The sequence below is a fragment of the Tachypleus tridentatus genome, chromosome 6 (genome assembly GCF_004210375.1).
Source record: "Tachypleus tridentatus isolate NWPU-2018 chromosome 6, ASM421037v1, whole genome shotgun sequence".
Classification (NCBI taxonomy): domain Eukaryota; kingdom Metazoa; phylum Arthropoda; class Merostomata; order Xiphosura; family Limulidae; genus Tachypleus; species Tachypleus tridentatus.
In genome coordinates this window covers 45,694,744-45,714,980 of record NC_134830.1, presented here as the reverse complement: position 1 = coordinate 45,714,980, position 20,237 = coordinate 45,694,744, and the positions used below count along the sequence as shown (strand labels likewise).

Sequence of the window (20,237 nt, the reverse complement as noted above, 5' to 3'; positions counted from 1 at the left end):
CTCTGACACGTTAACAGTAAATTACAGCATGTTAACCGAATAAAATTAAACGTGTAAAAAAGAGGCAACCAAAGAAATGCGAGTTTCGATGAAGACTTCGCTTGACAGCAATCTTCCAGAGGTCCTAGTCAAATCACATGGTGTAGTGCTATGTGTTTAACAGTCAAATCACATGGCATAGTGCTATGTGTCTAACAGTCAAATCACATGGTGTAGTGCTATGTGTCTAACAGTCAAATCACATGGTGTAGTGCTATGATTTTAACAGTCAAATCACATGGTGTAATGCTGTGTGTTTAACAGTCAAATCACATGGTGTAGTGCTATGATTTTAACAGTCAAATCACATGGTGTAGTGCTATGATTTTAACAGTAAAATCACATAGTGTTGTGCTATGGGTTTAACAGTCAAATCATATGGTGTAGTGTTGTGTGTTTAACAGTAAAATCACATATGATACTGCTATTTGTTTATCATCTTGCATGGTGATTTACGTCAGTTACAACCTTGTTTCAAATAACGCATGACTCAAAATATTAAAGTTAAATAGTTCACGATTAATACCGGTCTGCTCTCATCTTTTTAAAAACTGGATAACCATAAATAACTTGTCCCTCACACCAACACTAAGACCTTTTATCGTGTATGCCAAGTTTCCTGTTCATATACGTTTTTATTCAGGACGAGAATATTTAAACAAAAGTAACGAACCTAAAACTGTCCTGCATGAACAAGAATGGAGTCGTTTTATGAACACGAACATACAATATGGAATCTTTATATGATAAATAACACGAATAAGAAAACAGAAACGTCTGCCCACAATTAAGATAAAATACCACAATTCTAGTATCTCTCAACACTTTCGTCAATATCGACTGAATTTCCGTTAATAAACCACCTGTCTTTTGAGAATTTAAAACATAATTCCTGTATGTTGGTCACTATACAGCCTTCATTCGGTGATTTAGTGTATGGTGTTGAATTCTTATCGAGTACCAAGGTTCATTGGATATATAAGTGGGTTAGTACGGTAGCTTAACTTATTTACGGTTTAATATGCAGCTAATAAGTGACAGATGTACGAATTCGCCTTCATCAGTATAGAAATAATGACAGCTATAAATATATGCATGGTGGAGTTATCAAATTACGTCGAAAACTCTTTAGTTGTGATGTAATAGGAAAGTTAAAATGTTTTGACATGTTTTCACACGATAAGGAATCATATCTCAACGCCTTCGAGTTACGTCAGTGAGGCGTGAAACTCACGACTCCACCTACTATGGTGGTAAGATAGCCAATCGTAGCTTTTGTCAAGCAGGTGTTCTCGCTGTACGATAACACAGGAGTATTATTGGTCTAGACTTCCTAGACGTTCTTGTCAAGATGTATGACTTAAAAAGCTGTGTCTAGTGTAACGTTGGGTAGTCACTTCAGGTTAGATGTCGAGAAGATCGTTTCGAACATTGAAAACAGATCCAGAGCCTTGGCCATGACAGACATCAAAATCACTTTAGGCGACGAAGGATGCTCCCAGAAACGGAAGTGTGATAGCTTAAGCGCTTTATACAACCTGAACAACAACTCAATCCAAGAACTCGCAGGTTAGAAGCTAAATATTCTCGTAATGTGTTAAATAAATCAACGTAACGTGACTAACAGAATCAAGTTACGATTGAATTAATAACATCTGACAAGGCTAGAGTGCCGTAGCGCATACATTTTAAAGGAAACAGCTAATTAAATCGTGTTTGTAAGATGACAAGGTTTCTGAAATTTTAGATTTAGAGAGAATATTTAAATTTATTGCTTAGCTTACAGGTAGTCAGTTATTATTTACGTTATATTTTACATGGTATTATATGTTATCAAACTAATGTATGAATTTTATATTTCGTGTTGAGATGCATAAGTGCATCTTTCTGATTAGTTACCTATTATGAACACCTTTAATGAACTTATCGATGAATTAAAATATTAGAAGAATTTTATATATTTTTTTCAGATTTGAGAATAGAACGCTTCATGGCACGGTATCAGGTTTGTATATATATGACAGTCAAAATTCTACTTAAAATGTTTTTTTTAATTTAAAAGTTTTTTCTTCTTCTTTCTTATAATTCTTCAAAATCAGTAGCGTATTTAGGTAGGGGCTAGAGGGGACTCAGCTCCAGGGCCCATGGTCTTAATTTGGACCCAATGATAATTTTATTCTATGTAAAATTACATGGAATGTAGGGCCCACAAAAATTATTAGCCCCTGGGCCCACACAACCTTAAATACACCACTGCCCAAAATAACTTGTTGATGTCGAACTATATGAGCTATATCTGTTCTTCCTGATGTTAGCATACGATAAAAGTGATTTTGTTTTCTTCATAAACATGATGCAAAACTTATCAGAATCAAATTTCAATTAAAAGAGACCAACATTCGCGGGCTAATCCAACCTATCTCCGCCACGTAATCCCATCATGGCCAATTTTGGAATCACAAAATCGAAAACTGTCTGCATTGTTCCTTGGGACCTGCAAAATGACATCTTTGAAAACCCCCAAATTGTGCTTTTTACGCTGAAAAACTGAACAAAAGACAAAAATTGTCTGTGTCTTTGTTTGAAACCTGGATAAAGTATATCTGCACTAACTGTGGTTAAGAAATTGGTCCATATCCCCAAAATTATGCTTTTCGCACGCATATGTATAGCACATCTCTAACTTAAAATGCAAAATACAGAGAATATTATATTTCTGGGATTCACACCCATGTTCGCCAGCTGACGCAAAAATACAAATATCATCACAAATCCACCCACACCCCCAATTCTTTGCCATGAGTACATAAAGAGGATCAGTTCTAACGGGGTTATCCTTCAGTCTTTCATTGTTCGTTCGAAAGATACGCCCCCTAGTCGTAGAGTTTTATGTCTGCGGACTCACACCGCTAATACCGGGTTTCGATACCCGCGGCAGGCAGAGCACAGGTAGCTCATAGTGCAGCTTCAAACTTCAAACGAACAAAATCGAAAGATATATTCTGCTAATCCTTGGATTTCTTTAGTGAAAATCAACATATCTGAGAAATGTAAAGATACTACAACTACTCTTTTGGTTTTGTTTTTAGTTTCGAGTAAAGAAGTGGTTGACTCTAGGTAATGACCTTCACAAAATACACGATTACTTACATTTCTGCCACCATAATTTATGGGCCTTCTCAATTACTGCTTTGATTAATTTCGAACTTAGACGGTGCTTTTATTTCATTGTAACTTTGTCCGCTAATGCTGTTGTGTGGAAAATGATATAGATTCAGGCGTTGAGTACGTTATGTTCTTACATTCCTTGTCGCGGCGTCCAGTCGAGCTCTGTCTGACGTACGTGCATCTTGACAATGGTATTGCAGCGTAGCTATCATTGCAAAAGGCTCCACCATAAAAATTTAATGTTCAAAGTACGCCACTCCTCCTTGCGTCTTTCCATACTCCATCTAGTGTAGGTGGACGACGGTTCCCAGAGTGAGTTTCAACACTCAGATTTCACAACAATCAATAGGCGTTGCATCAGACAACTCCACCATTATGTCTTCATAACGAATGACATGAACACCCGCTTTATTCTCCAGCTGCTTGGTGTATGTTTCTGGTTAACCCTGATATTCAGAGTTAACTCATATTCCTTTGTTTTCCACTGCTATTAAATATAGCCTCGTTTTGGAAATGACAAATTCCCGATCTAAGCACACCTTTATGATCAGTATATGAATATTTCACTTTAGTAAAGGTTATTAATGCCCTTTCGGTAATCGATTACTCTTCAGTGGGATCGCGATATCTACATAACGCCAAACCACCTGAAAATGTAGTTATGGTATATTCCGTGTCACTGTGACACTGATTTACTCATTATTTGATATAATGTATTTAATTCTCTAGATAATAGTGAAATTACAACGTAAACTTGAAGCGTATGGTGAACTTAAAATATAGCTGAGATGTTGTGTATTAAATACATATGGTTTTGTTTTAGAATTTCGCGCAAAGCTACTCGAGGGCTATCTGCGCTAGCCGTCCCTAATTTAGCAGTGTAAGACTAGAGGGAAGGCAGCTAATCATCACTACCCACCATCAACTCTTGGGCTACTCTTTTACCAACGAACAGTGCGATTGACCATCACATTATATAGCCCTCACGACTGAAAAGGCGAGCATATTTGGTGCGACGGGGATGCGAACCCGCGACTCTCAGATTATGAGTCGCACGCCTTAACCCACCTGGCCATGCCGAGCCAAATACCGAGGGAATTAGAAATCGAAATGCAGTTAGAATACTTCACAGTAAAAATGAATATAATAACCTGAGTGAGCTGAAATGCTAAAACAAGAAATTTCTAGACTATTCTCACACTGTTAATTTTACTTTCTGTGTTTTCAATTAAACAGTTTTCAGCATTACATAGTCAAGTTAATAATGTATTGAAAATATGCATTTTTTTGACAGATGGGTTTAAACTCTATAAATTGAAAATGAGTTAGAATAGGTACTTATATTCAGATAAAGAATGGAAAAAAAAAGGACGCTTTCCTTGCATTGTTTCCTCACGTTTGAACTTTCAGCATTTACTTACGCTGTGTGTTCTCTCTCTCTCCGATTGCACAGAGATAAACATTTGTATTTCGTTGTTTGTTATTGTAAAGTTGCACGTCTTATTCGTTTCTGCAAGAACTGCAGTTACGTTATGCGAATATAAACGAGTTTTTACTATTCTACTTTGGGGAATAAAATATAAAATTTGTTTAAACTTAGTGACTTACTTCCTTCAGCTTGAAAACAAAAGTAGAATTCAGAAGTTTTATTTCGAAGGTTTTGTTTCAGTCATACGTCAGTGTCGGTTCGATTGATTTATAAACTTGTTTTTAAATACTGTATTTCTTTAGGACAACACAGTTTTCTCAAAAAACTGAAGCTGGAAAACAACAGCGTGGAAAACGTGGCCTTAACAGCGACCCCTGTGTCAGGGACGAGTACGTGTGTCTTGACTTCAAATCGACGGAGAAACCGAACCACGTTTACCCAGGATCAGTTACGAGAACTAGAGGCAGCATTCTCCAAAGGTCACTACCCAGATATTTTCTCTCGTGAAGAACTGGCTCGTGTCACCAAGCTGAACGAAGCAAGAATTCAGGTGAGGTGTTAATCAGTGTTAACTTTTGTACTTATTATTGTTAGGAGTTAATCAGTGTACACTTTTGTACTATTATTGTGAGGTGTTAATAGGTGTATACTTTTGTATTTATTACTGTGATGAGTTAATTGGTGTATACTTTTGTACTTATTACTGTGAGGTATTAATAGGTGTAGGTGTACACTCGTGTACTTATTACTGTGAGATGTTAATAGGTGTATACTCGTGTACTTATTATTGTGAGGTGTTAATAGGTGTATACTTTTGTACTTATTATTGTGAGATGTTAATAGGTGTATACTTTTGTACTTATTACTGTGAGGTATTAATAGGTGTAGGTGTACACTCGTGTACTTATTACTGTGAGGTGTTAATAGGTGTACACTCGTGTACTTATTATTGTGAGGTGTTAATAGGTGTACACTCGTGAACTTATTATTGTGAGGTGTTAATAGGTGTACACTCGTGAACTTATTATTGTGAGGTGTTAATAGGTGTACACTCGTGTACTTATTATTGTGAGGAGTTAATCAGTGTACACTTTTGTACTATTATTGTGAGGTGTTAATAGGTGTATACTTTTGTATTTATCACTGTGATGAGTTAATTGGTGTATACTTTTGTACTTATTACTGTGAGGTATTTATAGGTGTAGGTGTACACTCGTGTACTTATTATTGTGAGGTGTTAATAGGTGTATACTTTTGTACTTATTAGTGTGAGGTATTAATAGGTGTAGGTGTACACTCGTGTACTTATTACTGTGAGGTGTTAATAGGTGTATACTCGTGTACTTATTATTGTGAGGTGTTAATAGGTGTACACTCGTGTACTTATTATTGTGAGGTGTTAATAGGTGTACACTCGTGAACTTATTATTGTGAGGTGTTAATAGGTGTACACTCGTGTACTTATTATTGTGAGGTGTTAATAGGTGTACACTCGTGAACTTATTATTGTGAGGTGTTAATAGGTGTATACTTTTGTACTTATTAGTGTGAGGTATTAATAGGTGTAGGTGTACACTCGTGTACTTATTACTGTGAGATGTTAATAGGTGTATACTCGTGTACTTATTATTGTGAGGTGTTAATAGGTGTATACTTTTGTACTTATTATTGTGAGATGTTAATAGGTGTATACTTTTGTACTTATTACTGTGAGGTATTAATAGGTGTAGGTGTACACTCGTGTACTTATTACTGTGAGGTGTTAATAGGTGTACACTCGTGTACTTATTATTGTGAGGTGTTAATAGGTGTACACTCGTGAACTTATTATTGTGAGGTGTTAATAGGTGTACACTCGTGAACTTATTATTGTGAGGTGTTAATAGGTGTACACTCGTGTACTTATTATTGTGAGGAGTTAATCAGTGTACACTTTTGTACTATTATTGTGAGGTGTTAATAGGTGTATACTTTGTATTTATCACTGTGATGAGTTAATTGGTGTATACTTTTGTACTTATTACTGTGAGGTATTTATAGGTGTAGGTGTACACTCGTGTACTTATTATTGTGAGGTGTTAATAGGTGTATACTTTTGTACTTATTAGTGTGAGGTATTAATAGGTGTAGGTGTACACTCGTGTACTTATTACTGTGAGGTGTTAATAGGTGTATACTCGTGTACTTATTATTGTGAGGTGTTAATAGGTGTACACTCGTGTACTTATTATTGTGAGGTGTTAATAGGTGTACACTCGTGAACTTATTATTGTGGTGTTAATAGGTGTACACTCGTGTACTTATTATTGTGAGGTGTTAATAGGTGTACACTCGTGAACTTATTATTGTGAGGTGTTAATAGGTGTATACTTTTGTACTTATTAGTGTGAGGTATTAATAGGTGTAGGTGTACACTCGTGTACTTATTACTGTGAGGTGTTAATAGGTGTATACTCGTGTACTTATTATTGTGAGGTGTTAATAGGTGTACACTCGTGTGCTTATTATTGTGAGGTGTTAATAGGTGTACACTCGTGAACTTATTATTGTGAGGTGTTAATAGGTGTACACTCGTGTACTTATTATTGTGAGGTTTAATAGGTGTACACTCGTGAACTTATTATTGTGAGGTGTTAATAGGTGTACACTCGTGTACTTATTATTGTGAGGTGTTAATAGGTGTACACTCGTGAACTTATTATTGTGAGGTGTTAATAGGTGTACACTCGTGAACTTATTATTGTGAGGTGTTAATAGGTGTACACTCGTGTACTTATTATTGTGAGGTGTTAATAGGTGTACATTCCTTGCAATACGTTATGCTTGATATTATATATATAAAAAAAGGTAAGTCATTAGCTTCCCCTACCACCCTAAAGAAGTTGGAATAGTCTCTTTAAGTTATAAAATGCAGATGATTGGTGCGTTAAATGTTACATGACCTGGAAGAATGAACAGGGAAGTTACAGAAGTATAAGTAATGAACGACTGTAATATAATTCGTTGTTTTTCAGAACTTGTAGCGTGTATTATATGGATTCTAGCATTTTGTTTGTTTGGAATAAGAGCAAACATGCGGTGGGTTATTTAATGTATTCACAGCGGGAATCAAACCATGGAATTCAGCGTTGTAAGTTTATAAATCTATCTCTGTCCCACCAGGGAACTAAATTCTTTGACAACACAGAAAAGATATCCTTTGTATTATAGATAATAATAATGAAATATTTCAGTCAACTTTTTCTCATTGTAGCTTCATTAGGACTGGTATGACTAAACGGCAGGCGAAATACGAGCCTTTTATCATTAAATGTGGTATTAAGATAACCTTATTCTAAGTTCATTGTCAAAATACAATAATTCTTCTCACGCTGTTTCGAATTTTGAAATCTAATTTTTCATGCGCTTAACAGCGACTGTAACCAGATCATCCATTATACTTAACTCAGAAGATTCTAACTGATTCATAGATTAAGGAATTCTAATTATTCATATTTCATATTCATATTTCATATGAATAATTAAAGGCCCTACTACTCTAGATGTACGATTTAGTAAATGTTTAATAATTTCTGAACTAGAAAGAAAACACGAACCTCTACCTCCATTTTGTTTTTGCGTAAACATTGTGCAAACTAATGATACAAAATAAGGTGTTAACCCTTAACGTGAATAATAAAATGTTTGACTTTTATGGTTTAAAAACTTGACAAATTTTCTTCACTTTTATTAATAAAACAAAGGTCAGATTTATAAATAAGGAAGTATTATAATGTGTGTTTGTTTTTCGAACTGAAAGTTTATGTGTCAGTGTTTTTTTTAAAAAGTAAAACAAAAACCTAGGATGTTAAAGATCAAAACAAAAAATAAAAGAAGAAACAGTTTGTTTTGTTTTGAATTTCGCGCAAAGCTACTCGAGGCCTATCTGTGTTAGCCGTCACTAATTTAGTAATGTACAAAGCTACTCGAGGCCTATCTGTGTTAGCCGTCACTAATTTAGTAATGTACAAAGCTACTCGAGGCCTATCTGTGTTAGCCATCACTAATTTAGTAATGTACAAAGCTACTCGAGGCCTATCTGTGTTAGCCATCACTAATTTAGTAATGTAAGACTAGAGGGAAGGCAGCTAGTCATCACCACCCACCGCCAACTCTTGGGCTACTGTTTTATCAACGAATAGTGGGATTGACCGTAACATTATAACGCCCTCAAGGCTGCAAGGGCGAAAGAAGAAACAGAGAAATCTACAAAAGCTGTCGAGGTTGTGGTTACACTTTAACCCATATTGTTGTGGTAAATTGAGTTATTAAAGGAAAAAATAGCTCAAAGTTAGAAATGTGATATTAGCTTTTTCATACTGTTTACCAAATCACTGAGGGAGCTTAATAGCATTTAATTAGAATAAATAGACATCAATTTAAATTTGTCATGTTTTTTTCAAATTCAGATGTTTATTAGAAGTTCGTAAGAGTTCTAAACGATATAGATTATAGGACATCACGAACAACAGTATTAGAACCAGAAATGTTATGACCTGAATGTAAACTAAAATTTTAAACATTTACGTTACACGAGCGTCATTAAAGATGTGTAATATGTAAAAATTTAAAAGCGTTACGGAAATAATTCATCAATGCAACTTTGCCTTCCATATGTTCTTGGTTATTGGGCTCCTATTTTCGAACTAAAAAATCCACAAGAAATTATTTTTGATGTGTTGTTCTGGTTTTCATATGAGAAATACTATAATAGCAACAATCTTAATATTTTAGTTTTTAGTTTCCTTACTTATTACAATATAATTATTGTTGCGTTGAAGTAAAATACATCATAATCACAGCGATAAAAAGGAAAATATTCCAGAGAGGTAATATATAACAGACACCGAAGTGTTCTTGTATAGAATATAACATTGAGTTAAATAATGTTTAATTATGGAAAATAAATATAGCAATTAATAAACACACTAGAAAAGTGTGGCTCAGGGGTTAACGTACCACACTTTAAATTCAAGGTTTCGTGGTTCGCTCCCCGTTAATATAGAAAAAAATCGACCTATGCACATTTGAGCCGTGGGTGTATTATAAGAGTGATTCTTAAATCCCATTAGTAGATTAGAATAGCTCACTACATATTGTTAAGTGATGTTGGCTCGTTTTCTTCCCTGTGGTCCATCACTTCAAAAATAAGAACGGCTGCATAGCTAGACCTTGGGTAGCTTTGTGCTCAGTTCAACAAACAAAAATATACTGTGTTGCTTGAAGCAAGAAAAACGACTAAATTACAATAATTTAAAGTTACCATGTTACACTTTCCCCAAACAAGGCCAGGAGAATTTTCAAGATGGTAAACTAGGAAACCTGATGCAGATCTTTCTTAGTATATTTGAGATCTTGCATGGCTTTGGTGAGATCTCATATTGACCTTTCTAACTCTATCCTTACTTCCAGTTTCTCTCAGCAATATTACACAGTTATCTATCTACCTAGATACAGTAGACTGACAGTAATTCAATATCAATAACCTCGCTTAGTTTTGGAAGCTGAAATATGTTAGAATTTTCTCCAGTGACGTAATCCACAACCCCTGAGGTCTTTGGGAGGCTCCGATGGTTAGTGTTATTGATGTGCCTACAGTAGAGATGGTTTGTATCATGTTTATTGACTACTGATCCATCTGCTTACCTGTAAGGCATACCGCTTTTCTGTCCATCTAAAGGAAAACAACGTGCTTCAATGTGTAAGCGTCATAGTTATATTGGTCTGAACTTTCTACCGGTGGCTGCTGCAGAGATGTGGGAGATGCAGACTCCAGAATAATTTAGTAGACGGTCCTTCTTACTCTTCCACAGTTGTCTCTATCAAAATAGAATTTTTGGAGTTTAGCAGTTATATGCACTTGTATAGGATCACGTAGGATACCTCCTGTTTCAGGCTTAAGTTTATAACATCCTTAGTATCACCCTTAGGTTAGCTCTCATTACTGTTACGTACGTTACACCTTGTGATTTCAAATAGCCGTAAATTTTAATTTTAGTTTGAGAAGTTACTAGAATGCTGACTAAACTACCCAGTAGTTTTGTGAGCTCATATTGGTTTAAATAGCGCCATCGATGGTAGACAGAGTGGTGCCAGCAACTCAGAGAAGACATGGGAAGTCTAACTTACCCATTTTCAAATTCTAAACTTATATATAAAAGTCATTGACAAGTCATAAATTTGTTTCTTTGTCGTAAATAACAGAGCTATATACCGAGGGTATCGAAACTCGATTTTTAAAGTTATAAGCCATGGGAAAAAGGCAACTCATATATAAAATTAAAGCTAAGCACAAATTTAACAATAATTAGAAAAAAATATTAGTATTTCTATGCATTTGAATAGTGAAACCATATTCGAACACTGATCTATGGTACTATTGCATTACTCTTTAGTTTCGACTATTACCTGTCTGTTTAATGTAATTCGCTTCACAGATCATTTACTCATTTATCGATTAAAGTAAACGCAAGTGTTAATTTACAGCTGAATTTATAAGTAATAAAATCATTGCGTCTAAGGGAACTGGGCTGTTTACAAGCGATTATGTGCAAGGCTCTCCAGTCAGCTGAAATTAAATATTATACTTTACAGTAATTTGGGAACCACGGTTATTTGTTTATTGTACTGACTAAAAGGCCTACTCACTAAGCATATAGGTTGCTAATGTGCTAAGGATAACTGAAAATATAAAAATAGTTTTATAGAAAGAACTGTAATGTGGTAACTCGTGTCGATGTTCCACGATATTGTTTTGTTGTGGGATTTTATTATTTATTTTATTATTCATTGCGAACAAACTGGATTGTAATAGTAGAGAGTACGAGTTAATCGAGTTACACTAAGTTTTTTTCCAAAATACGTCCCTAAATAAGTGGGTTTACATCCTTAGAGCACAAGCTGCTGCCTGGCTGGCTACATGCTTCTATTTCTCTCCTACATCTTGAGGGCAGTCTGTAATTTCAGCCCAGTTAACTATTGCCTGGACACAAACAAGACCTTTGGGGCAGCATCTCCACAGCTAGACTTACATCACTGGGAAACTTCATCATTGCAACTATAGCTGCTTATCTGAACCCTACCAACACAGGCAGCCTGTTGAATCGAAACGACCTCATCTATGATGGCTGGAGTATCAACACTCAAAGTGCTGGCTGCAACTGAAAAGAAACTGCGACTTAAAGTGCTAGCTGTAACACAGAAGAAGTCGTGAATTAAATTGCTATCTGTAACTCAGAAGTCGTGACTAAAAGTGCTAGCTGTAACTCAGAAAAAGTCGTGACTTAAAGTGCTACTGTAACTTAGAATAAGTTGTGACTTAAATGTGCTGGCTGCAACTGAAAAGAAACTGCGACTTAAAGTGCTAGCTGTAACACAGAAGAAGTCGTGACTTAAAGTGCTAGCTGCAGCTCAGAAGAAGTCGTGACTTAAAGTGCTAGCTGTAACTCAGAAGAAACTGCGCATGAGAGGTATTGAGCTTTCCCAACTTGATCTCACATGATCAGCGTGCATGGTACCCAGTGTTTGTGTAAGTCCGTTTATCTGGCACTGCATGAGGGCCATACCATGAAGAGCAAAATAAAAAAAAAGATCCGCAGGGTGCTATGTAATAAACGGATAAGAAAGAGCAAGTTGTCACTTTATCCTCTGAAGTCTTGATCTTTATAGCTAACTCTGATGTATTTCTAAGAAGACAGCGAATTGCTGGGAAATTACAAACGCAATAAATTGGAGGTGCGATGGGATCTAGCTAGCAAATAACAACTGAAGGCCAAAAGCAAAATAGTGAATCGTGATTGGAAAATCAGGTCGAGTAGAAAAATGTCGGGAGAAAAAGTCGTACATGTTAATGCAATTAATTAAATGAAAACTGTTCATTTAAACAAATCTTTCTGGATTGATTAATTTTAAAACATTTTACATTTAGTAACGTTCTGGTCAACCCCGGTATCGAAACGAGGTTTTAGCACCATAGCTGTGCAAACCTACCGTAGGAAGCTATTTTGATCTAAAACTATTAACAAATATAATATAGTTAGAGCACTCGACTCGTAATCTGAGGGTCGCGGGTTCGAATCCCCGTCACACCAAACATGCTCGCCCCTTCAGCCGTGGAAATGTTATATTGTTACGGACAATCCCACTATACGTTAGTAAAAGAGTAGCCCAAGAGTTGGCGGTGGGTGGTGATGACTAGCTGCCTTCCCTCTAGTCTTACACTACTAAATTAGGGATGGCTAACACGGATAGCCTTCGTGTAGCTTTGTGCGAAATTCAAAATAAACAAACATACAAAATGTTTGAATACTGTAACAACGGGTGTGTATTCAGGATAAGAGAAAACAAGTAAGAAGGTTATACTTAACTGGCTATAATCATTACCACATTGTTTTTAGTTCTGATCTAAGTAGGTAAATTGTTCGGAAGTTAATATTAACCCTTATACTGTTGTTTTGTTACCATCTGTTTGTGAAACTACCATCTACAAAACTTTGTTGGTTGGTTTGCAGAAAGCTACACAATGGGCTACCTGCGCTGTGTCCACCATAGATATAAAAACCCGTTATTAACGCTATAAGGCTTCAGGCTTACCCCTGAGCCATGGGTGAGAGGGGGAAATAACAGAAGATGTAAAACAGTCTTAGATATTACGCTCATAAAAACTGAGAACTTGGTTGAAGTTTTTATTTCTATTTGGCTCTAAAAACGTCAGTACGCTATCGAAATAATTATATTTCCACAATTAAAACTTAAACCTACGAGTTGCGATACATTGAACTAAAAATAGCTTTAATCTTCACGAACAACTACAGCAGGATATACACGGATATTCAACCTTCGATAGACAAATACTCTCACTCTCCCATTGGTTGAGAAGTATGTCTGAGGGTCTAAAACGCTAAAAGTAGGAAACTGATGCTTGGAGTTGGCACAGCAGAGACAAATAATACAACTTTGTGTTTAATTAGAAACAAATAAACAATACGCGTGTATTTATTTAGAGATGATGAGTTTGCGTGAGATACGTTATTTCATAACCTTGAACAGTCTATTATAAATTAATAATTTTTATTTTATGTGGACTTTTGAAAAAGATGAAATCAGTTTTTGGAGTGATCGTATCAATAAGTCTTCCAACTGAAAAGCGGTTGAAAATGCGCAATTATAATTATATGTATACAAAACTTCAGTAGTAGTTATTTTATGAGATTGTGCAGTTCATAGTTTATGTCTGACGTAGTTAATTTAAGAACATAACAGAAACTCGGTCTAGTTTGAAAAATCACATGAACTTTGTGGACGATTAACATTAATAGCAAATGAATTCGGTACAAGTCTCAGCTTGTTTCTTTGAATATCTACACCAGTGTTTCCCAAAGTGGGGGGGAGGCATGATGTTTTTTTCTGGGAGCCGCCAAAATATGGACCGAGAACAAAAATGTTGAATCCATTTAAATTTCAATTAAAGATTGTGTTGAATAAATTAAATGATACAGTATGTCGATAGAAGATGTTATTGTTTTTACTATGGTATTGTTTTTCAATCACCATGCTAATCACATTATAGTTAGGGGGTGACTTAAACTTTTTTATTCACATTAGGAGAGCCTCAAACTAAAAGAGTTTGGGAACCACAAGTCGACACTTTAGAAATAATCGTTTTTTATCATTTATTGTTTCTGTACAAATACGGGAATTTGAAAAAAACAAAAACTATGACTCGGCTGTCTCAAAATAGTTTCTGTAAGATCATGAGCACACAAGAACTTGTGACTCGCTCAGGCTTCAGGATGTGAGAATGTCACCAAGCTAGCATTTCTTTTGTCCTTCTGTCCATTCATATACAAGGTAAAGGCAATTTTATGATAGAGTAGCGGCTTTTTTTTATCACTAAATCTAATTCGCACAGCAATGAAAGGTTGACGAATTCACTGATCTACAACGCTTAAATTGCACGTGGGACTCCATGCCTTGCGTGCTTATCGTACTCGACGCTACAAGTCCATTACGTTTCGCCTATGATGGCAAATTGAATTTGAGAACATCGGCAGAGAGCACTGAGTGATGATGCTCGGTAGGAAGTCAGCTCCTGACAAGCCCAGTCCATCAGCCCATCTGCCAATCTTCATTTCAACCCTCGCTTTATCCCCCATCTTCTCTAAGTATGGAATCAAGAATATTCCGCTTGAAGGGATATAAAGAAACCACCGAATCTCCCCATTTCCTTCAGAGCCTGCGGCGTCACCATCTAGTGAAGGCTAGCGAGTCTCTACTTTGATAATTTCGCATTAGTCTGTCGAACGCTGTCGCACTTTTCTTTTTGTCTGTACTGAAAGTAACGAGGGTTTCTTACTTTTTTAAGCAATACATATTTGAAAATTAAAAAAAAATATATGTAGTATTTATTGAGCATTGCTTTCTGTTGTTCGATGTATTCCTGCTCTTCTTTATGATTTAAAAAATAACTTTCATGAACCTTGAACACAATCCTTTGTGATTTCGAACAAGAGTTGCTTTCTCAATCAAGTTCGGTTTCTTGTTCTTGTGTGTGTGTGCAACTGAAAAAAAAATGAAATAAGAAGAGTAAACGATAATGTTATTAAAAATAAGAAAGAAAAGGTTTCGTTTGTATGTTGTTAAGCGAAAAGCCACAACTTACCACTACGATATCAAACCCATAACTTTAGTCCTATAAGCCTCCAAGTTACCGTTGAGCGACTAGAGAGAGGAGGGACAAAAACATTTTATACTCTAAATGCTGCGTTCATAGACCTCTAGGTAGCGTTGTAAAGAAACCATATTTGCACACAAAAAATAAAATGGAATTGGACGAAACTTTACTACTAATAATAACCATTTTAACAATAACCATTTTGTCGCTTATGTCTGAATTGATGCCATCTACTTTTATTAACAAATTATGTTTGGATGATGACCATGTAAACCTTCCTTATATCGCCAAAATTATAAAAGACTAAAATGATCAGAGAGTGGTTTTATACAGTTTAGTTATAACCATTCGAGAAGTGACGCTCTCAGAGCTGTGCTAGATTTCAATGTCTCATTGTTGGTCTGCTTCTAAAACCAAGTAAAACAAACTTGTATATTTATAGCAAGCCCGGCATGGCCGGTGGGTTAAGGTGTTCGACTCGTAATCTGAGGGTCGCGGGTTCGAATCCCAGTCGCACCAAACATGCTCGTCCTTTCAGTCGTGGGGGCATTATAATGTGACGGTCAAACCCACTATTTGTTGGTAAAAGAGTAGCCCAAGAGATGACTAGCTGCCTTTTCTCTAGCCTTACACTGCCAAATTTGGGACAGCTATCGCAGATAGCCCTCGTGTGGCTTTGCGCGAAATTCAAAAACAAACAAACAATGTGACATACTGTTTCATACGATTTATTCAATTTTTTTTTTTTTTAAGTGAAACTAAATTATAGTGTCTGTTGATTTTTTTCCAAGTGTACTAAGTTAAAATAAATTTCAAAACAATTATTAACCAATGGTATTGTTAAACTGGAACCAGGTCTCTACGTTTTGGACTTAATTTTGACACTATTAATTGTGAGCCAGACCTTGTTCCACTTTAACAATACCATTATTAAATCCAAAAAGGATAGGCTTAGTTCCTGTTCAACAATGCCACCCTTAAGTCCAAAAAATAGAGACCTGGTTCTAGTTTAACAATATCAGTATTAAATCCATAAAGGATTGGCCAAATTCCAGTTTAACAATGCCACCGTTAAGCAAAAATAGAGACCTGGTTCCAGTTTAACAATGCCAGCCTCAATAATAAACAAATAGGAGAAGGATATTCTTTCAAGTTATTTATATATTTAATTTGCTATCGAAGTTGTTTCTCTGGTAAAATAACATCAATATATCCACTTCAGTTTGTTTGTTTTTTTGTTATTATTAATAGAAGAGGGGGAATTTCTCTGAATCGTCTATTTGCGTATAAAGTATCATTTGATCTGGTTACTCTGATAGCACTGTATGGTCTGGTTACTGTGCGACTTGGAATCTCGCTTTTGCTGAAACCAGCTCTGAATTTAACCGGATACTTGCTAACGTGTTTTATAGACCCCATTACTTTCTTAAAACAATATTTAAAAACAAACAGACAACTAGTTCTATATAAACTGCCTGTATATTCATGACTTTGTCGGTTACAGAATTTCTAGTTATTGTTAGTTACACGGTAATCAATACCACTAATCACTATTGTGTCTCCGTATCTATCTTACAATAGTATTGCAATCAATGTTTTGTTTGTTTGTTTTTTGAATTTTGCGCAAAGCTACACGAGGGCTATCTGCGCTAACCGTCTCTAATTTAGCAGTATAAGACTAGGGGGAAGGCAGCTATATTTGGGCTACTCTTTTACTAAAGAATAGGGTGATTGACCGTCACATTATAACGTTCCCATGACTGAAAGGGCGAGCATGTTTGGTGTGATGGAGATCGAACCCGCGACCGTCGGATTACGAGTCGAACACCCTAACCCACCTGACCATGTCGGGTCTGTAATCAATGTTATTAATCTCAATTGTGCTTTCGTATGTATTTTACATAGCAAATGTAATAAATATTCATTTATTTCATGATTATACACGTAAATATCCAATGAATAACAATTAATGAAATTCTTTAGCGAGCTGCCATTAAGAATACGATAACTGACAAATTTCGTCAAGATGCACAAAATATACTAAAAGTTATAGTACAAAAATTGTGCTGGCCCGTCATGGCCAGGTGGGTTGAGGCGTCCGAGTCGTAATTTGAGGGTCACGGGTTCGAAGCCTGGTCGCACCAAACATGCTTGCCCTTTATAACGGTACGGTCAATCCCATTATTCGTTGGTAAAAGAGTAACCGAAGAGTTGGCGGTGGGTGGTGATGACTAGCTGCATTCCCTCTAGTCTTACACTACTAAATAAATTAGGGACGGCTAGCACAGGTAGCCCTCGTGTAGCTTTGCGCGAAATTCAAGACAAACAAACATACATATGTATTATGGACCTACATTCAAAATGTTATTAAACTACTATTTTATTATTTAATTTGTAATCAAACTAAAGTTTGCAATTCAACAGTAATTATTAAAAAAATTAGTACAATTTTTGAATGTTTTTACTTAGAAGGAAGATTGGATTCGATCCAATTATCTCAGATTCTTCTTAAATATTCCCCTAGCTTCACAAATTTCAGTGTAAGTATTGACTTTTTCGAATTGTGACGTACATTTGTACAAAAAATATTAAATGTGCGTGTGTGTGCTTTTCTTATAGCAAAACCACGTCGGGTTATCTGCTGTTGCAAGTCCGAAGACTTACCGCTCTCCGGGAGACAATATTAAATGTTAGAGGAACCATGTTAGTTTAACTTAAATACTATAAATTTAATGTTCAGTAGTAGTAAAGGACTGTTGCCTATAAATATGCTGATGTCTATTTTATTTTAGCGCGAAGCGTGATATTTGGCACATAAACCTACAAACGACGACAAGTCACTGTAGGTAGAGAGGAATAGGTAGTTGATAGGAGTTAAAAGTGACATTAGCTTTGTTGTGACACTTTACTCTCTGTCGTTTAGTATACTTTCCATCCAATGAGACTGAGTTAAAGTTTTTATTTTTCACGTATGTATATTAATCTGAATTTCATTTTGCAGGTGTGGTTTCAAAACAGAAGAGCCAAGTATCGTAAACAGGAAAAACAACTACAAACGCTATTTTCGGCCCCTTCCATGTTTCCAGGATCACCAATAGGTTGCATTTACTCAGTTTCACCTAATCCGCGAACATACCATTATCCATCTCCTAACTCTTTTCAACAAATAACGTCACCTTCCTATTCTCAGATGACTGCTCATTCTTTAGCGATGGCACAAGCAGTCAACATTGCTGGATTTCGTCAGGATCTGGAGGATGAGTTGAATAACAAAGGGCTTTCCCCTCTTTACGTGAGTACTGGGACGCAGTCAAATGTATCAGTTCCGGTGCTGCAGTACCAGACATAAAACAGCGAAATCGAAGACTGTCTTTTTTTTTTTTTTCGTATGGAAACCCGAGCTTATTATAAGAACTTTAAATTTTTATTTTCAAATAAGTTGTGTGTAAATTTTACTTTTCAAACACGTGTGGCTCAAAAAAAACATACCTGTCATATTATGCTTATAAACGTATTAAAATATAGTTCAGCTAACTATTTCTCATCAGATGCAATAAAGTCATCACTGATTTGGACCTTCCTAAGAAAATATTATATAATTGTCTCTAATAAAGTTTGTTTGTTTTGAATCTCGCGCAAAGCTAAACAGGGCTATCTGCGCTAGCTGTCCCTAATTTACCCGTGTAAGACTATAGGGAAGGGAACTAGTCAGTACCACCCACTGGTCATATAATGCCCCCCTGGGGTGACGAGAATTCAAATTGCGACCAGATTGCGAGTGGAGCGCCTTAACCACCTAGCCCTCCAGTAAAGAACGTGTTGTTAAATATTAGTGGCAAAATAATGTATTTGAAGCCAATAGAAACAATAATAAAAAACTAGCTTCATTAAATAGGAATATAATTAAGGCTTTGAATGTAATATTTTGTATCAGATGAGAAATATTACGTTTATTCAATCACACACGACGTTAAAGTGGGAGTGCATGTTGGACAACGAATAATTAACGAGAAGCGTTTCTGCTTATTAATAAAACGGCACTATCACTGTAATATACCCTCTCAATACAAGACATCTGTCACTAATTAGCATAAGTCACTTAGCAAACCAAACATTATTGAAGTGTATCAGTATTTACTAATCGAACAGCTTGTTCGAGAATAAATTAGATTAGGAGAATGTTTGTATCGAATGAGATAAACTGTGATCAAATCATATAGTACCGGTTTATTTGTGAATATTATATTTATTTATATATCACATAATTCGCCAATTAACTAAATGGCACTAAGTTCTACAAGGTACAATACAGATATGTTTGTATCTAATAAATAGTTTTAGTGTGGACTAATTACATTCTAATTGAATATAAAAGTAAATTAATGAATGAATATAGCATTTTTATTTAATGGAGAACTATACTACTCAATAATTGAACTAAATAACCTACTAGAAGTTAGTCTGTGAACGTGTTGATTACAAAAGATGAGTACGTTATATTACGACGATTTTGGAGCCTCACAACGTCATTACAGTATCACTACGTCTATACGACGACCGCACATCTTTAAAGTAATTTCCTTTGCAAAAGATTCTGTCTGAATACTTTTATGCTTGAAGTACGTCCATTTTCCTTGCATGCTTTTCATAAGCTATCTAACATATTAGGACGACAGTTTCTCAGCACTCGCTTAATATTTCGATTCACAGACGATATGGAACAGTGAATGTTCATTCTATTCTCCAGCTGCTTGACGCATGCGATGTTTAAATTATGTTACGTACTGTTGTCTGGAACACGTGGAAGTGCCATCAACCTTTGTGTTCATGGATTCTACCCTGTTATATCACATTTTGCTTACCACATCTTTGGTACGATTTCTTGTAGGT

At 35.7% G+C, this 20,237-nt stretch overlaps 1 protein-coding gene across 1 annotated transcript; it reads left to right on the top strand.

Moving 5' to 3' along the window:
• Positions 1 to 1,457: 1,457 nt before the first annotated feature.
• Positions 1,458 to 18,815, top strand: LOC143252380 (homeobox protein unc-42-like). Its single transcript, XM_076504388.1, has 3 exons — positions 1,458 to 1,608; positions 4,939 to 5,186; positions 18,349 to 18,815. The coding sequence occupies exons 1-3, from the start codon at positions 1,497 to 1,499 to the stop codon at positions 18,694 to 18,696; spliced, it is 708 nt and encodes a 235-aa protein (XP_076360503.1). The 5' UTR covers positions 1,458 to 1,496; the 3' UTR covers positions 18,697 to 18,815.
• The last annotated feature ends 1,422 nt before the right edge of the window (positions 18,816 to 20,237 follow it).